The following is a 19,324-nucleotide window of genomic DNA, read 5'->3' as shown; positions in this document are numbered from 1 at the left end:
GAGAGAGAGAGAGAGAGAGAGAGAGAGAGAAAGAGACAGAGGAGGGAGAGAAGGAAGGAAGGAGGGAGGGAGGGAGCACGCATGCAGTACTATCCCTCCACTGGATCACAGTAGTGATGTGACTATTGGTACCTCCACTAACTAAAATTATACAACTATCAGCTCAGCATCTGCTTTGTGCCAAGTGCTTTATGTATATTCTCAGGGAAGTATACAACAATTCTCTGATGAAGATAACTATTATTATCCCTGTTTTCAGAGGAGGAAATAAAGGCTGAGAGAGGTTAAGTAACTCGTCCAAAGCCTCACAGCTAATTAGCAGTGATGCTAATGTTCACATCAAGATAGTCTGATTTCATGGGTCATGCTCTTAACCAATCCAGTCCCTGCCATCTCTGGAAGGGGGTGGTACGTTTGCGTATGCATGCGTGTGTGCGCATGCATGTGTGTGTGCGCGTGCAGACGCATGCACAACCATCAGTGACGCTGCTGAGAATGCCCATCGGATGTTTAGAGTTGACAAGATTAAAAACAACAGTGGCAAGGAGGCAGGGACAGTTCTCAACAGAGAAGGCAAATCTGCTGGAGAAGATGGTGAGTAGACCACTGGCTCCCAGCTGTGTGGTCAGAGGGGCCCTTGGGCATGTAGGTAATATGAAATGGTGACTGCCCAGATAAATAGAATTGGCTGTAAAATAATGAAATAATATATTTTTTCTCTTACAAGATTGCTTTTTCTTTACTGATTACTAATAGTTTTTTCCTTAAAAATCTTTTTTAGGTAAGAAAATAAAGACCCCTTTCAAGGAAAATTTACATCAAACACAAAAACTTCAGGTTATAAGGATGGTTTTTATATTTCACAACCCTCCAACAACTTTTATACAGAGCCCATTTAATTCTCACACTAATTATGTGAGGTTATTATTTTTATTACCTCCATTTCACAGATGCTAAAAAATGAGGCTGAAAAAGGTTAAGTGATTTGCCTGGGGACACACCAACCTTGTGAGAGCTAGTTCAGACTTGGGCTTCCTGACTGCCAACCACAGCTTCCTCAGCCTCATCAGGAGGCTGCCTTAGCAGCCTACAGGGAAGTACACCACTAGGAAACAACACAGTGACTGTGTATTCTATCTTTAAAGATACGGCCACAAAACCTGCTGGGTGGCATAGGCCTGTCCTAAGACCAATTCCACTGCAGGGAACATACCCAGGAGATAGGAGGACATGACCGCCACCACGGCAGCTAAATTCATAAAGACCCTCAGTTAGAAATACCAGTAGAATGGATACACGGATCTATTTGTACAATGGAATACTACTCAGCAACGAAAAGGAAAGAACTACTGTTACGTGCAGCAACATGGATAAATCTCACCGACCTGATGAGAAAGAAACTAGACACCAAAGAGTAATACTGTATGATTTGTTTTTATGAAGTTCAGTTACAGGAAAAAGGAATCTCTGGTGATAGAGGTAAAACAGTGGCTACCACGTGGAGTGGTGACTGGCTGAAGGGGATGAGGAGGTCCTTAGGGGGGTGGCACCGTCTGTATCTTCATCTGTGGTTGGTTTCAGGGGCATATACGTATGTAAAAGTTCACTGAGTTGTACACTTCAGACTTATTCATTTTATTGTATGTATATTATGGCTCAATTAAAAAAAAAATAAGTGTCCACGAAAGCAAGCCATTCTGATACATAAGCCAGGTCTATCTGAGCTTGTTATGTTTCAATCAACATTAGTCAGCAGGGAGCCTCCTGAAAACTCATGAAGAAAGTGTCAAGAATTCTCCCATGGTCTGTGTGAGCTCTGGAGGAACTGATGGCTGGAGGGGTTGTGATCAGACCTCAGGGGAGGGTGCAGGCGGCTTGGGGGTGAGAGGCCACGGTCAGCTGAGGGGTGGTGCCGTGGTGGGGAGGGCTGGGACGTGAGGCCCCATGGCAGTGGCAGCAGGTGAAGGCACCCCGACTGACCTCTCTGGGCTTGGGCACCAAGCTGGGACATACTGCTCCAACCACCTCAAGCTCTACAAATCCCAAAAGCCAAATTTACCCTCGTTCTTTGAAAATAAGATCTTCTTCCTGTTGTAGGCAACTTTATCCTTGTGATTACGCACATGTGACCACCAGGGAATTACCTTTGATCCCTCTCTCCCTTTCCAGAATGGTGTTTGAGCCTTTCCACGTGCCGACAGCCCATTCTCGCATCTGTTTATCCCCCAAGAACTTAGTCTTGTCCAGGATATGACAACAAGAGTCCTTTTCGTTTACCAGTCGCTACGTGCTGGGCACTGCGCCAAACAATTTACATGTGCTGTTTCACTTAATCTTTGCAAAAATTAAAGCACAAAGCAGGTAGAGTATATTTGCACTTTACAGATAAGCAAACTGAGGTGTGGAAACGTTAAGTAACTTGCCCAAGGCCCCAGAGCTGGTGGATGGTAGGGCTGGGTTTCAAATCTGGTTCTACTCCAGGCTTGCTGCCTGCCCCGGTGCAGTCTTTGGCTTCTTTCTATCAGCAGCTCCTAGCAAAGCCCTTTCACTTTGAAAGGCGCTCAAATAAGTAATTTTGTCATTGCTCAGAGATCCTGATTGGACAGAACGTAACAGGAGTTTGTGACTAAAGAAGATCTAGCTGCTGTCACTGGGGGACGTGCAGAGGTAACAGAGAAGGAGAGATACCAAATGACTTCTAGCGACCTCCAGAATGCTGTCGGCCGAGGACCACCCCCCTAGGTTTTGGGTCTGGTCTTGACCTTCTCCCAGACACGGGGCTGCTGCTTACAGTCCAGTGGGGCAGGGAGGAGGAAAGGAACAGAGGAGGCGCAGTTTAACCCAGGTCCCAATTCCAGCTCTGCTGGTGCCCAGGGAAATGCCAGCTCATCCACTCAGGGGGGCGACAGACATTTCCGTGTGCCTCACATGGGAACCTCACAACTGTGCTGAGAAACAATGGTCACCCACAGTCCTAAAATACCTGTGATTGGCACACGCTTCTGAACACTGCCCACACTTCCATCATCAAGATGCGGCCTGGCTGTGGCCTGTGGGGAACATAAAAGCTGATGTGCAAATATCTTTAGGCACGTGGAGCAGCTGTCTGGAGGAACTGACTAATCCCCCGCAGAAACTTCAGCATGAAACACGCGTGCCATCTGCAGAGCACACCGGCAGATACACACCAGGCCCTTCCTGCCTCGTAAAGTGGCCCGGGCAGGGCAGACCCTCGGGAGGCATTTTGTAAACAGCTGGGCTGTCTCAGAGCTGGCAAATGAAGGTCTTCCAACTCCCTCACACATGCACTTTAGAAGGTGCCCCTTAAAAACCTTTTCCATAAAATAAAGGGGAAAAGGAGCTTACGGCTAACCTTCTCAATTTTTATTTTCTGTTCTTTGAATCACTGTCTTGATGAGAGACAGTCAGCATAGCTTAAGAGGGCAGATGCGATAGGGCCAGCCATACCTGGATTCAAATCCTGCCTCTGCCCTTTTACTAGCTGTGTGACTTTGTACATGTTACTTAACCCCTCTGAGCCTGTTTCTATCTTTCCCGCTCGGGCCTGGCACTGGGTAGGTATCCTATAAACACCCCTGCTCCTTCTTTTTCCTCCCTTGCAGCATTTCTTTTATTCTCCTTGAAAATCCCGGGGCCCCAGTCTTTGTTTTTTTTCACCCCGGTTCAGTTCTCCAGTTCATTTACTTCTTCTTACTTATCTCCTTCCAGTGTTTGGCATGGATGGGAAGATACTCGTAAAAGGGAAGAGAGAAGAAAAAGGAATTTTAAGAGGGAAGGGTGGAGGATTCTATTTGAAAATTAAGGGTGTGAAGCTGACCCTCTGAAGGGCGTCAGGACAGCATCTGGGAAGGTGATGGTGGAGGTGAGGAAGCCACCAGAAAGGCAGTCAGGACAGCTCTCCAGGGAGGAAGGGAGGATGGCCAGGGCTGACGGTGGCCACGCAGGCCCTGCCTCACAGCAGCAGCACACTGTGAGGGCACAGCCTCGAGGGGCTCCTGACATGCCTGCCCCCGGACTCCAATCACCCAGGGCCACAGCCAGGGGCATCTCACCCCGTGAACTAAATACCCAGCCCTGTCAACAGCGTCCCTGCCAGCATGCTCGGGCTTCTGGCCCTGCAACCTTCTCAGTTATTGATGGTTCAAGGCTGTTAACAACAAATTCTAGAGAGTCCAGAGCCCAGGAGAAGGGGAGAAACAAATCCTGAACTGCTCCCTCCAGCCCCAGAATTCCACTCACACACGGAACGATGCTGACACGACCCACTCCACTCCCACCCCTTCCTAAATCAAAGATTCATGTCTCACAACCTTCACCTGCTCTCCTCTCCGTCCGGGTCCGTGAGCTGGGATCTCACAGGTTTGCCTCAGGATAAACTCTCATTTAGGCCCAGGTCTCAGACCCGGGGGCACTTCAGACCCTCGTAGCTCATCTTAACTCAAGATCACATCCACATTCCTCTTTGGACTGTGGAGCCAATCAAAGCTGCCTGTGCGCCTTTGATTAGTGATATGGCACACCATCTGGCCCTGCGCTGGTGTGTGTGTGGTGTGTGGTGTGTGGTGTGTGCTGTGGTGTGGTGTGGTGTGGTGTGTGTGTGTGTGTGTGTGTGTGTGTGTGTGTGTGTGTGTGTTTTGCTTGTTGTGTGGGCATTTGGCTCCAGTGTGTGTGTGTGTCTGCGTGGGTTGGTGGGTTGTGGGGTGTGTGTGTGTGTGTGTGTGTGTGTGTGTGTGTGTGTGTGTGTTTTGCTTGTTGTGTGGGCATTTGGCTCCAGTGTGTGTGTGTGTCTGCGTCTGTGTGTTGCTTGTTGTGTGGGCATTTGGCTCCAGGACAAGAACTGCCACGTGCTGGGGAAATTCAAATAGCCGAGCTGTCTGACCGACCTGTAATTTAGCCTTTGGACAGCATCTGTGCGAGGCAAGGTCTTAGTTGAGCGTTTTTCCTCATCACTTGAGACTGCTGAGAAGGATAAAAGGAGGGAAGAACTGGCATGAAATGAAAGAATTAAAAAAGAAGGAAAGAAAGAAGGAGAATGGCAGAGGTGGCCATGATAACCTCTAGTAGAAAGCACTGCCCTGTAATCCACTCCGGTCACTGCTCAGCTTTGCTCGGAATGACTAGGCTTTGGTTAAAAACAATAACAATGAAGGTGACCCCTTTCCTTCACACACGAGCATTATCTTTTCCATGAGGAGCCTACACTGACTGCAAACTGCACACTTAGTTCCACACATTTATCCTTTGACCACTACGTGACGTTCCAGGAAGAAAGGAAATAACGCCGGGAATTCCCTCCCCAGTATCTAGCGCTCTAGAAGCATCTGAAAAGCTGTCCCACTGGAGTGGCTGCTGGTTTGAGATGTATTTTATGTAGAGGTTAATTCCTATAAATCTTTGGAGGAGGCAGGATGGAGGGGATGATTAAAGGAGGTGGAGCTTCTCCGGGGACTGAGTTATTCTCTTCTGTCGGCCCTCTACATCCCCTTTCTACTCGTCTTCTCCCTGCTCTGGACCCATCAGGACTCATCAGTGGGCTCCTCTGACCGCTGGCTCTAGTGGGGTTTGGCAGAAGATCTGGAGGAGGGCTGAAGAGTGAGCTCGGCCACGCACCCCCCAGATCCGCCTCAGCTGCCCGTCTCCACCCGAGGGGGCCTCTCTGCACAGCTGCTCGTTCTTAGTTCTGGTGCTGTTACCAGCTCTGGGATGCCGCATCATGCCCTGTCGGTTTGCCTAAACCCTGCCTGGGCCATTGTAAATAACTCCTTTACTAAATTCTCCAATGAGCGTGCCTTCTGTTTTTGGCTGAGACTTCGATGGAGTGATGAGCTACTACTCGACTGCTCTCTTGGCCTTCCGCAGCCCTGTCCTCCCAAGGCAAAGTGTCCCGAGCCTGGGTGCAGGGAGGAGGGCGGCACGAGCCAGGAGGACATCAGCAGACGCTCACGCACCAAAAAGCAACATCTCGTTCACGCACTGAACCCACAACAGTCTCCCACCTGCAGAGCTGTCAGATTCCTGCCAGATCAAGAAGGAAGAACCCAGCCAAAGAATGACAGTCCAAATATTTTCCGGAGGAAGGAAGGAAAGGAGGGAGGAAGGGCTGAGTGGGATGTGACCAGGAGCCTTCCTCATTCAAGCGCCCACCTTGTCTTGCTGTGTACTCATTGTCTTCGATCAACCTGGCCAATCCGAAGTCGGCGATCTTGCAAATCAGTCCATTCCCCACGAGAATGTTTGCTGACCGCAGGTCTCTGTGGATATAATTCATGCGCTCGATATACGCCATTCCCGCAGCAACCTGTGGAACCCGAGGAACACACGTTACATGTGGCTCCATGCACTCCCACGTCAGTAAATCTAAGGCAGGAATCGAGGTACCACAGGGCCTACCTGTGCTGCCATGTCCACAAGGTTTGGTAACTTCAGAGCTCTTCCTTCTCCATCTTTTAAGAAATCGAGTAAACTTCCTATGAGCAAAACATAAAACCATTTTGCTTTCCTTTGAAAGATAAAAATTCCTGACGAAGGGCTGTATTTGGTTTTCTTATTAGAAGTAACAAGGTAATTAAATGAAATAGTGCTATCGATAAAAAAAAAAACAGGGCAGAAGAAACTCTATGCATCGGAAGGCAGCAGTTTTACCTTTTAAAAATAAACTATTGGGCTTCCCTGGTGGCGCAGTGGTTGCGAGTACACCTGCCAATGCAGGGGACATTGGGTTCGTGTCCTGGTCCGGGAGGAGCGGCTGGGCCCGTGAGCCATGGCCGCTGAGCCTGCGTGTCCAGAGCCTGTGCTCCGCAACGGGAGAGGCCACAATTGTGAGAGGCCCGCATACCGCAAAAAAAAAAAACAACAAAAAAATAACTATGGTGGGACTTCCCTGGTGGTCCAGTGGGTAAGACTCCGAGCTCCCAATGCAGGGGGCCTGGGTTTGATCCCTGGTAGGGGAACTAGATCCCACATGCATGCCGCAACTAAGAAGTCCTACAGATCCTGCATGCCACAACCAAAAAACATGCCGCAACGAAGATCCCGCGTGCTGCAACTAAGACCTGGTGCAGCCAAAGTAAATAAAAATTTTGAATAAATAAATAAATAAAAACCTGATACCTTTAAAGAAAAAGCTATGGTGACTCCATTTCTAGGGACACCAGAAATGGGATTAAAACTAGAAAAAAACAGGACTCAATTCCCTTTATGTCACAGGAAGAACATACTGAAAGGCTGCACCACTTCAATCTCATTCCCAATCAGCACCCCCAACAAGAGTGAAGTGGGGACAAGAGCGGCCAGCCGAGTGGTTCCCAAAATGTGGTCCTGGACCAGCAAGAATGGCAACCCCGGGGGAACCAGTTAGAAATGCAAACTCTCGGGTCCCACCCCACATCTACTGAATCAGAAACTTGGGAGTTCTGGCCTAGAAACTTGTATTTTAAGAAGCCCGTTAGGTGACTCTGATACAAAGTAAAGTTTAGAATCACTGGCCCAGCTTACTGACAGATTTTAAATCAAGAAAATAGTATCTGAGGAATACAGGGTGGGGCAGGTAGCTCCCCACATTAGATCACGGCCAATCAGGCCTTAAAAGATATCTGAAACAAAACGGCTGGAGCTTCGGAGCCACTGTGATGACACAGCCTAAGGAGCTCAGAATGAACACTGGGGCTGAAACAATCACAGGCAGAGGCTGGAGGCTCAAGTGATCATTGGTGACTTTTTTCATGCTTTAATTGAAAAGTTATTTATCAAATAACCCTGGGTACAAAGGACAAACAATCTGTCAGAGAATAATTCCAAATATATATATATATATTTTTTTTTCTTTTTTTCTTGCGTTATGCGGGCCTCTCACTGTTGCGGCCTCTCCCATTTGCGGAGCACAGGCTCCGGACGCGCAGGCCCAGCGGCCATGGCTCACGGGCCCAGCCGCTCCGCGGCACGTGGGATCTTCCCGAAACGGGGCACGAACCCGCGTCTCCTGCAACGGCAGGCGGACTCTCAAGCACTGCGCCACCAGGGAAGCCCCCAAATATATTTTAAAAGAAAGTACGTGGAAAGGAAAAATTACACTGGTGTCCTCCGATGTACAACGAATTGCCTTTTAAGGCTGTTTCTTGTTTGGTTCATCTATTTTTCCAAAACAAAGCGATCTTTGGCCTTATCCCCAACAATACTGCTTTGATTAGAAAGAGAGAAAAAGAATGAGACTAAAATGTGCTCTTTAAAAGCATGTCTTTCTACGTCTGATGTTTAAGAAGAGAGCTGAAAAAAAAAAGATGTTGAAAAAGGGAGACTAAATTTAACCCAGAGATCAGTGTCTGATATTAATTGTTCAGCCCTGCAAAAAATTTAATTTTTAACACAAGCTCTGGCATTCCAAATAACAGCAAACTATTACAGCTCTCTGTATCACCCCTGATACTAAAAATGAATTTCTTTAATTATGGAGAGAAGCTGGAACTCCTGACACATGCAGCATGCAAAAGGTACTGCGCTTCACAAGAATCTGGGGGGCAAATTCAAGGTCATAGACTGTTCTTAAAATGTTTTCATTACTGAGCGCACAATTTGTGCGTCTTGATAAGAATGCTTGATTCATGGAGAAAGGAGGAAAAAAACAAGCAGGCAGCTCCATTGCCCTCCCCAAAACAAGGCTGCAGGTTCCCGTGAGGGGGAGCCCGAGAGGCCTGGCCTGACCTTTATTCATATACTCGGTGACAATGTAGATGGGCTCCTCGGACACCACCGCATAGAGCTGAACCAGTTTGTCATGCTTCAATTTCTTCATGATCTGTGCCTCTTCAAGGAACGATTCAGGGGACATTGTGCCAGGTTTAAGAGTCTTTATGGCTACTTTTGTGTTTCCATTCCAGGTACCTGCAGACACCCCACAATATCAAGTCAAACCAAAGATCCTCTTCTGATGGAAAAAAAAGTTGTTTAGTGAGTAGCTATTTGCATAAGGTTGGATTTTAACTTAAAAAAAACTTAACATATTTTTTTTGTTGAACAAAGACAATCAAATGTAAGGACTCAGTCAAGTATTTTCAACAGGAAAAATGTGTTTAGTTATGGCTATATCATGGTTTATAATTTTTGAAAATTTTTTTGTGATTTTGATATATATCACTTTCCTTTTCTGGCTCAGCCATGTGATTACAAATTTGTATCAAAAGCTCTGGATGGAGACATCTTTTTTTTTCCTTCCAGTTTTACTGAGATATAATTGATATACAGCACTGTATAGGTTTAAGGTGTAAAGCGTAATGATTTATGTACATCACGGATTATCACAAGTAAGTTTAGTGAAATCCGTCATCTCAAATAGATACAAAATTAAAGAAACAGAAACAATTCATTTCTTGAGAACTCAGGATTTATCCTCTAAACAATTTTCATATATAACATACAGCAGCGTTAATTACATTCATCACGTTGTACATTAGATCCCTAGTACTTTCTGGACACTTCTTCATAAGGATGAAAGTCTACGGGTTAGAACAGGACTGGCCATCCAAGAGCCATCCCTTAGGCAGTAGAGTGAGCATGGAGGAAATTAGATTAAGTTCTGTTTTATGGGGTGTGCCATTTAAAAATACATGGCAACACACTGAGGATGTTTGGAGATTACCTCTAGACTTTTAGTTGTCAGCAATGGATAAGCTGCTTGACTGAGTCCCTGAAAAGTTGAGCTAAGTGTGCTGATAAGCATTGGCAAGAAGCTCGCGGTCCACTTGCCAACACTTCAACCAGTAAAGGAAAATTCCTCAAGCTTACGGATGGTCAGCCACAAGAACAATGACTTCTATCAGACAGACTGGAAAAATTAAACAGCAGCTAAGAGGGAATAGAGATACCTGAACTTCACATGTTTAAAAAAAATCTAGGCGGTTCAGAGGCAGGCCTGGTTTATGATCACCATCATTTACCTCATCTGTAAAGTATAGAAATGGAACTAGATTCTCTCTCCAGTCTCTTTCAGCACCAAAATTTAAGAAAAAAAGTCTAAATTCTATGTGTATCCATTATTAGTCCTATGACTTTGAATTAAAACTATTTATAAGGGAAACAGAAAAATCTACTAAGATTATACTGTTTTCTATTTGGAAAAGAGGGCTGGTTTGATTTAACTTTATATTTAATATAACTGATTTTAGAACTAAAAAATTCTATAAAGTGGAGCAACTCTTGTTACCCTATTAAAAACATGATTCATAAAATCACAGCATGCAACCTACAAAAATATAAATTATCAAAGAATAAGTGGTTCAAAGAAGAGTTCATTCAAATCTTATAGAGGACTGACCACTAAACATAAATGGGAAATCTGACACCTTATAAGTGGTCTATGTGAGTGTTTTAGCACCCCCCAAATTTAAATAGAGTGAGATCGTCCTCTCTAATAACAACCCCGTTACTTATACAGCCTTCCATCCGGAACCTGAACTGCCCCAACAAGGTGTTTTATGTTCAGTAGGAAACAAAATCCTAATAACATGTGTAATGATTTAAAATTGGTAATTACAAAGTTTGAAAATAAATTTTTGTATAGGGTTTAAATCTTCCTGATTTTATGAGTGACTGCATTGAAATCCTTAGGACCCACAAATACAATTATAAATTGGGTGGGGATGAGGGAGAGGAAGGCTATATAAATATATTTTACAATATGAGAGTTAAATTCCAGACAGAGATGGACACAATAATGTGGACTCTGAAAACAATTATGATGATAATACTTATTATAATAGCATATGCATACTCACATACACGTGTATATCTGAGTGTGTATCTCTCTCTCTCTCCCCCCCCCCTCTATAGGTAGTATTTACTAGTTGTCAGGTTCTGTTCTAAGTGCTTTAACTGTATTAAATCTTTTAATGCAGACTACATCTAGATACCTATACCACACAAATCAACAGGTACCTACCTATATTGCTTTTAGTTGACTCTAAGAAAGTAAGAAGCAGGATTCCGTAAGCACCAACATTACCTTACTGACAGATGTTTCAGGGTGTTACAAAAGCAGTGGGGAGGGCCAGTGCAGTTGGCCTGATCGATGACACGACAACCAAATTACGAGAGAAGTATGTGTGTCTACTGAACACCTGCTATATGCAAGGGACTCTAAACATACTCTCCATGAAATTCTCAAGACAATCCTAAGATGTAGGTATTATTCCAATTTTACAGATGAGGAAACTGAGGTTCAAGGAGAATAAATAAGCCCCTTGCCCATGGTTAATCAGCTAGAAAAGCTTCAAATCCAGGCTATTGAGCAAAAAAAGTCCATGGTCTTCCCCTTCATTAGCCCAGCTATAGAACCTTACCTTCCCACATCTGAGGAAGAGGAAACAGCAGAGCCTTATTGTACTGGTTTCCTGTTCTGTGCGTGCCTTAATTAACCACATGAAGTAGGATAGAAGGGTATAATCTGGATGGCCTGTGCCCGTCTAGCTATCCAGGTTAAGCGTCTTGGTCCCAACGGCTGTATATGTTTTTGTTTAAAACTGTTCTTTTAACTGGCTTTGAGATGCAGCCAAAACAAAATGTGCCCTCTGCCTTACCAAGCCACACTTCAGCGAAACACCCCTGACCCAGCTTCTTCTCCAGAAACAAGGAATCACGTGCAACTTCCCAAGCATCTTTAGCCAATCCAGAAGTTTGTGGGGTACAACTCGATGCAATCACAGTTAAGTTAAAACACAAACCATCAGCTTTCTCTACAGGAAAGGGAATTAATAAAGAAAACACAGTCCTTATAATCCATAATCATGCATGCACTAGGAAAGATGGGAGGTGACGTGCCCTTTAGGGTGACACTGAGTTCATTTCACAAACATTTGCAGTTGGAAATGAAGGCATTTGGTGCAGGCTAGAATATTCCTTGTAGCATTTACTGGTTTATGAATTGAGGCTCATATAGTGGTATCATTTGAGCCATTTCCCAATCTTGACCAGAATTCTGAAATCAAAATCAAAATTATTAGTAATTCACATTTTCTTCTTGGCCAAAAAGTCTTTATTTTCACCTTCCATCTTTGATGTTTGGGACTTCCCAAACAAGAAAGCTAGTAATAGAGTAATTGAGTCTCAGCATACCCATCCATACTTCCCCAAACTGCCCATTTCCCAGTCTCTTGATCAACTGCAGGGATTCTCGAGGGATTTCCCAGACATCTTTGGTTTTGACAGATAGATCGGTAAGCCTTGGCATCCCTTTGTGACAGGGAACTACTAGGCGGCAGCAGAGGCCTGCGGCTCTCTCTGATGGGGCAGGGACAGCAGCAGGAGGGGAAAAGAAAAGCAAACATGTGAAACAACACTTACAGGTGCACAAACCCAGCCAGCGCACAGCGTTATTCAAAACAGTGCTATGTCAGCAGAGAACTATACACGTCTTGGAAGATTAGACACCACACGCTGAAACATGTTTGTTGGAGGTAGAATAGAGGACGTTTTATATTTGGATGACTGCATACCCCCAGGTCTAATATAGTCTATATGTATATACAGATACAGACCGCTTTGGTTTCTGTGCTCACTGAACAAGAAAAATGTTTTCAGCCCAACGTGCTAATAACATGGCTTCCGGAACTCTGCAAATACCTCCGCTGATTTCAAAAGGCACATCTGGACCACAGAATGTCAGCACAACTGTCTTTTGCCCCTGTCTAATATCTAGGGTTTGGGGATTCTCTTTGCTATGAATATACTTAAAATTGTAACTTCAGAACAGGATTCTTGTACAGAACATTAGACTGTTATAAACTAGTAAGGCTGAAGATTATACCTGGCAAGGGAAAAAAGAGGTCATATTTCTCTAGTGATTTCCTTGGCAGTTTGAACTGACTCTGTTCTACCAGTCAGAAACTCTTGCTTTTTTGATTATTTTCCCTTAAAAAAATCTTTATAACAGTCTCCGATGTATAATTTAGGAGTCTGGTTTGAGAGGAGAAAGAATGGAAACTAAAATTTGCAGAAACTCAAGGATGCGAGAGAACTCTATTTCCTATGAAAAAGAGGAAGGGAAAAAGTCGTTATCACTAATAGGTTATTTGGAAGATTTTTTCCCTTTTTGTCTCTCTCTTTAAAGAAAAAGCCTTTTAGAACCTAGCAGTGGTAAGGGAAAATTGTCTAAATGCCCAGTTAAACATCAGTCAGGTGAGAAAGGTGACAATGGATAAGGAATCAGGGCAGTAACAAAAGCTGCAGAGTGCCTGGCTTGAGGCAGACAGAGCCCCACCAGCTGTACCCCACCAGAGGCCCCTCAAATCCAGGGAAATAAAATGTAGTGTTGCGGCCTTTTCTCCAGGAACCAGCTGCAAGTTCCTTTTTATTCCTTTCTTTTTTGATAGAATCAGGTTCTGAGACATTAAGGCAGGAAATTATTTATGTGTCAATATTTCAAAGGCGTTTTATTGTGTGAGGGAGAGAAAGAGGGAAGAGGAAAAGCCAATATAAAAACAAATCTGTCTCGAGATGGATTTTTTTTGAGATTAAAAAATGCCTATTGCTTTTCATATCCCTTCTCTCCTTCCAGCTTTATGATGTTATTAAGGTGCCCTTTCCAACACAATATTTTCAAATGATCCAAACCCTGGGGATCCAGCTGATGTTTGGCTGTAATGAAATATATTTAGGCATTTGAAAAATCCTTACAACATGCAGGCATTCTGAGTATACCACTTAAGCGCAGGGAGATATTCTGCTCCATTTCTCCCAAGTATTTCATTAGAATCCACATAGACAAAAGATACCCCCTGCCCTAATCAACAAGTACAAGTGTTATTAAAATTTTCATTTGTTCATTACTGCCCAGGATCAAAAGATAGACATTTATTGCCATTTTCAAAAAAATGCCTTTTTTTGGTGCTAAAAAATTATACACACATATTTTTAAGTGAATGAGCATAGAGCAATAGTTGAAGTCAAGCCATGTACTATTTTGGAGTCTCGTCATTGTCCTGAAGAATAATGTAAAATGTATATATGGATCACACAAAAAAAACTGTTGGGTTTAACGGGCCATAGATCTCTATCTGTACATGCATATCCCTATCTATTGGTGTGTACATATTGATATAGTGGGATTGATTGCTAATCTAGGAAAGAAAGCAATCATTCTAACAACTGCACATAAAACCACCTTCTTTAATAAAATGTACAAATCACACACCTAAATACCTAATAACTGTATGTTTCTAGGAACAACAGACTAGTGGTGATGTCTGGGTGTTAGGACAGAGACTGATCTACTGTTTAAAAGTTTAATTTAATACAATAGCTGTAACAGATTTAGGAGCTGTGGATTATATACGTCTAAGTCTAGTTAGGAAATGGAAGTATTGGTGGGGAAGTGGAACATGATAAATAGATTGCGAAAGTCATCTAGTCATGACAATGAAATGCATGTGCAGCCATTCCCGCTACAGCGCTGAGTGTAAAGTAACGGTAGAAACACAGCACACCCTCTAGGAGGCCCCGTGTAAGTGTTCCCCCGGAGACCATACCCTCTTCCTTTCACAGCTCCTGAATTATATTCTGCAGGGGAACAGGAAGAGATAACTTCCAAGGATTTCAAGATGAAGACAAAAAAACAAACAGCTTTTAAAATTTAACCTATTGCTTTCTACTCGGGGAACTTGAATGGTATAATCTTTTGACAAACATATGGAACTAATAATAACTATGGAGGGAAAAACAGTGATAGAACCTATTTGGCCAAGCCCCACCTTGAAGGGCTAGCAAAGAAAAGTATTTTCCTAGTGCCTTTGTATATATTTGTTGTACCTCTTTCCCCTTTCCCGCTCTGGGCCCACCCATACCCTCCAGCATCCAAATGGTTAGCAGCCAGTTAGAATTCAGGTTACCTGAGTAATGTTGTACAAGCTGCTGAAGTGTTTCAAACTGGGCCCGGGTGGTAATATAGTATCCACCGTTGTCAAGTTTGCGAATTTTATAATGTTTGACATGGTCTCCTTTCATATCATCCCAGTCACGAATAGAAAGTGAATAGGCACCTGGGAAATGTGCAAAGCATTAGCAGCTCCAATCATTTTGAGTACCAATTTGTTTTTTGGGTCTCATTTACTTGAGTATTCTGATTAATAATTATCAAGAGGAGACACACACACACACACACACACACACACACACTTCCACTCAGTAACATAGGAAGAAAACACCCTTTTCCTGCAAATGTCAGAAGATATTAGCAATAAAATGATTCTACCCTTGAGAATGAAAGCTCTCTGGATTTTTTCCTGTGATACTCTATTCAGTACACTTGTGCTGGTGAACATGGCATAGACCCAACTCCCCCCGGGGCAAGATGAAGGGAAGCACAGATGTTCACAGCTGAGATTGCTGCCCTAGTCTCCGTTGCCCACAGGGCATCACAGAGGCAGGGGTGGCGTGTACTGAAGAAATCTAAGGACTGTTTCTCTAGAACTGAGCTTGCAATTCTTGCTTCAGAACACTTTTCACAGTAGCAGATAACTAGCGTCTGGTATATCAAGCTAGAAGGCCACTGCTCCTTTTCTTTGGCCCAGCTCCTCTATTGGGTTCTAATGAGCTGTTACATAATGAGAAGGCCTAGCAGATGGAGGAAAAGAAGTCCTCGGTTGTGGAAAAAAACAAAAGAAATGCAAAAAACAACCTGTGTGATTGGTGCCTGAGGAACTAAGAGTTTCAGAAAATCCTAATTCTAAAGGACTTCTGAAGATTCTACGATCTTGCATGCGTGGAGGAGAGAAGCGGTCCCAGCCCCTGTTTCCGGGGGGGGTCTTGATTTTGAGCCTCTGTAGTCCTTTTGGAACTGTCTGCAGTTCTAGAGCCTGGAGGGGAAACTGAATATAGGACTCTGCTCACAAGACAGGGAGGATATGTGCCATTTAAAAACCCTTGTACATTAGAGATAAGCCTTTCATCCCCTCTGACTAATCCACAGATGTGAATGACAAGCCAAGTTCTTCAACTCGTTATCTTACCTTTGGTGGTTTCACTCTCACGGATAAGAAAGGTACCTCTTGGGTTTCCAAAGGACAGAAGCTGTCGCTCAGCATCTTTTCGGCCAAGTTTTCCAAAGTACCACCTTTAAATGAGATCAAGGGAAGGAAATGTTTTATGACGTTCATTTGCAAAAACGGAACAGCATCAGCTCCTCTGCCCGTGACTCCATCCTTAGCCTCACCCTGTGTCGTTTTCCCTAGCCTCATCGAATTCCCTTTCAATCTATTCCTGATTCCATCCCTAATCCATCTCCTTCACTCCTGAAAAACGATCAGATGTGAATTGCAGGTTATTTTTCTTCCCTCCAGAGATGACAGGAACTGGTGGGTTTGTGTTAAAAGTGCCACCCACATGCACAAAAAGAGAAACCCAAGACCTTGTTTTGAAATGGCAACTGCAGGACACCCTTCCCACGCACCTCTACAAGACCCTGGATTTCTGAGCATAATTACAACCCTTGGGAAATAACAAAACACAGTCTTAGTGTCTATAAAGATCATTAATCAAGCATTGAAAAAATGTCAGTCAGAATGGACAAAGAACAAAGACACGGTATTTTCAGTAACTTCCTACCTACAGCAACTCTGAAGGAAGATGGTCAAGGCTACCCCTAATTTGAGATGACGGCTGTCCCTGGATGCCTGTTTCTCTTTTCTTCCTGTGCAGCAGGGGTGAGGACTTGGATGGATAAAAGGCATCTGCTGCATGGCGGGGCTGTGACCTGCCACACGTGACCTCTAGCACAGCTGCAGGGCCAGGTTACTGCATACAGTCAACCAGCGAGTCCTTAAAAACACTCAGTGTCACAGACGTGTTCATACTCTCCCTGTAATGACACTCCCATGCCACTTTAGGAGGCATCACATCACAACACCTGCCGACCTTCCTTATTCATCTTCACCTCCCCCTGCACCCTCCAGCCCTAAGCACTGCCTGGCACTTGGGTAACGTTTCTGCACCAGGTGCTGAGTGAGCAGCAGGTGCTCCAAGAGCCCCAGGGAGAACTTGGTAGCATTCCATCGGAATCTGTGCACAGGAACAATTTTTAGAATATTTGACTGTGAAAGGATCCAGTTTCTAAAATGAAATTTCAATTCATTATACTTGTGCATAGCTATTATGTGTTCACTATCAAATTCTTTTGTGAAAGAAAGAGCTTCCCTGAAGATAAGAAAAGACACGCTGCATGCCAGCTCCTCAGTGACTTTTAAAGGCACAAGACTGCAACAATCCTAACCTAGTGCTAGGTGGTATAAAGGGAATTACACCAATTATTTGTGAGAAATGACTTTCTGGGTTTGTATCAATAACCCAATTAAAATGCAGTGTAAATAGGAACAGTGATGAAAAGAGAACCACTGGAACAGTGGAGTGTACTAAAACAATCGTATTTTAAGATAATGGTAATTAATGGCATATGTAAAACCAAAGGTATTATTTTTAAAATGCTATTTTATTCTTTAAAAACAAAGTACTTAAAAAAACCTGACCATTATAAATGTAACTTAAATATACTGTGGGCAGGATCCCAGTTAAGTCAAAGTAATGCTACATTTTGGTGGTACCTTTTATTCTGAAAGAACACAAAGATGTTTGCAAATCTGCCCTAAAAAAAAGATTCAATACGGATTCCTTTATTCACTGATGATGAAACACACTCACTGAAGGAAAAAAGGAGCTCAGAACCACTGAGTATTTGAGAGTGGGAAACAAAACAGATCTTCTTAGAGGAAATACAGAGGAATTAAAGACAAGAGAGCAATCCCATTGGGGATCTGGCTGCGGTGTGGAGTCTAATCCTCCCTGCGGTGCTTAAACAAACCCAGGGCATATTAAATATCAGAGCCAAAGCCTGGGCTGCGTGGCTGACTTTTCTCAACTACCTTTCTGGTAAGTCAGGCCTGCCCCACCAAGCAGGAGAGGCAGGTCCCCAAGGTGTCAGGGGGAAGGCCCGGGTCTCATGTTTGGGAGATCCTGTCTCCTCGGTTCAGAGGTTAGGGCCACTACAGGAGCCATTCTGACAGTTCTCCACTTTGGAAGTGCTCATGAATCCCCACAGGCCAGGAGGAGGAACCATGGCTGTCCCTTCTAGAATTCCCTCAGCCTATCGACCACCTGCCGAAACTGCCATCAGTGAAATCCTTAGGCTGTTAGTCACGATCTACTATGAAAGAAACCACCCGAGACCTCACATCAAACGAAAGGACCATTTGACATGCATCACCACAGGATTTCCCAAGTGGTAGGATACACTGCATGTGAGTTACTCCTACCTGCGGCGTGGACAGTATGTCTTTTCAGCACCCCTCTAACATTTCTGATTACATGGAGGAGGAAAAGCTCAAATTGATCTTTAACAATTACTTACACCCTCCCCTTTCTCTCTCTCTCTCCATCCCTCCCTTCTTCCCACCCCTCTCCTCTTTTCTTCATCAGACTGCAGGCTTAAATCCTTGGGTTGGCAATAATACATGCTCTAGCTAGAGTTTTATCACTTTCTTATGGTTATTTCTATCTATGGCAAGTAATATTGGGTTTTCATTTAAGGTACTAATATAAAGTTTCTTCTCAAAATAAATGTTTTTTTAAAAGTGAGCAGGCTTTAAGAAAAATATTAAGCTAATAAGGGTACGAGTATTATCCAGATGTGGCAAAAACCATGGCATAGAGCCTGGGAGACAAGCACTGCCACATCCTCTCAGCCCTTAATCGCTCTAGTGAACCACTTCTCCCACTTACACAATGTTAATGGCACTAATCAGGGCAACTAACTTTAAAAGCAAGTAGTTAAGTGAACACAACAAAACATACTCTTCTGCCTGGATGGAGTCAACTGGAGCCACATAATTGCTGGGAATGTAACCAGTCTCTCCAGTTGTCAAGGAGCGTGCTTCCCACCAATCTCCTTCCCTGCAGGGAAAAAAGAGAAAAGGAAGTGAATATGTCGACCATTTCAATGTTTTGCAGTCACAGACTCTGTGTTGTAAGAGCATAGGACTATCTCCTAGTCATTCTACTACCAGATTTCTCCAAACTCGGACACAGCCTTCTGTGTGGGTCAAATGGTTACAATCTGTGTCAGCACAGAGAGGAAGCCAGCTTTGTCTCTCATCTCTTACCTTATTTATGAATTCAGAATGTAGGACCCTGGCCATGAAGGGGCTCTGGTGGGGGAGAGGGCGTTTTGCTTGGTAAGTGTCTCCAACTTACATAGAGGGGAGGGGAGGGGAGGGGAGGGGAGGGAACTCTGCCCCCCCCCCCCGCCCCCCCCCCCCCCCCCCACACCACA

At 44.2% G+C, this 19,324-nt stretch overlaps 1 protein-coding gene across 3 annotated transcripts in view; it reads right to left on the bottom strand.

Moving 5' to 3' along the window:
- Positions 1-19,324, bottom strand: part of FYN (FYN proto-oncogene, Src family tyrosine kinase) — a 161,702-nt gene that overhangs the window by 26,908 nt on the left and 115,470 nt on the right. The window contains exons 5-11 of one of the 3 annotated variants that reach the window (XM_007452596.1): positions 18,847-18,945; positions 16,014-16,117; positions 14,895-15,044; positions 12,124-12,288; positions 8,719-8,898; positions 6,412-6,488; positions 6,166-6,319 (exon numbers count right to left, since the gene is read on the bottom strand). In XM_007452596.1, the coding sequence (XP_007452658.1) occupies positions 6,166-6,319; positions 6,412-6,488; positions 8,719-8,898; positions 12,124-12,288; positions 14,895-15,044; positions 16,014-16,117; positions 18,847-18,945 (929 nt within the window). Of the gene's footprint in view, positions 1-6,165; positions 6,320-6,411; positions 6,489-8,718; positions 8,899-11,588; positions 11,745-12,123; positions 12,289-14,894; positions 15,045-16,013; positions 16,118-18,846; positions 18,946-19,324 lie in introns of all 3 variants that reach the window. The other 2 variants (XM_007452597.1, XM_007452598.1) reach the window with 2 other exon arrangements.

Source organism: Lipotes vexillifer, unplaced genomic scaffold, assembly GCF_000442215.2.
Source record: "Lipotes vexillifer unplaced genomic scaffold, Lipotes_vexillifer_v1.1 scaffold463, whole genome shotgun sequence".
NCBI classification, from domain to species: Eukaryota; Metazoa; Chordata; class Mammalia; order Artiodactyla; family Lipotidae; genus Lipotes; species Lipotes vexillifer.
The sequence above is the reverse complement of the archived record's forward strand: the minus strand, read 5'-3'. Positions and strand labels throughout refer to the sequence as shown.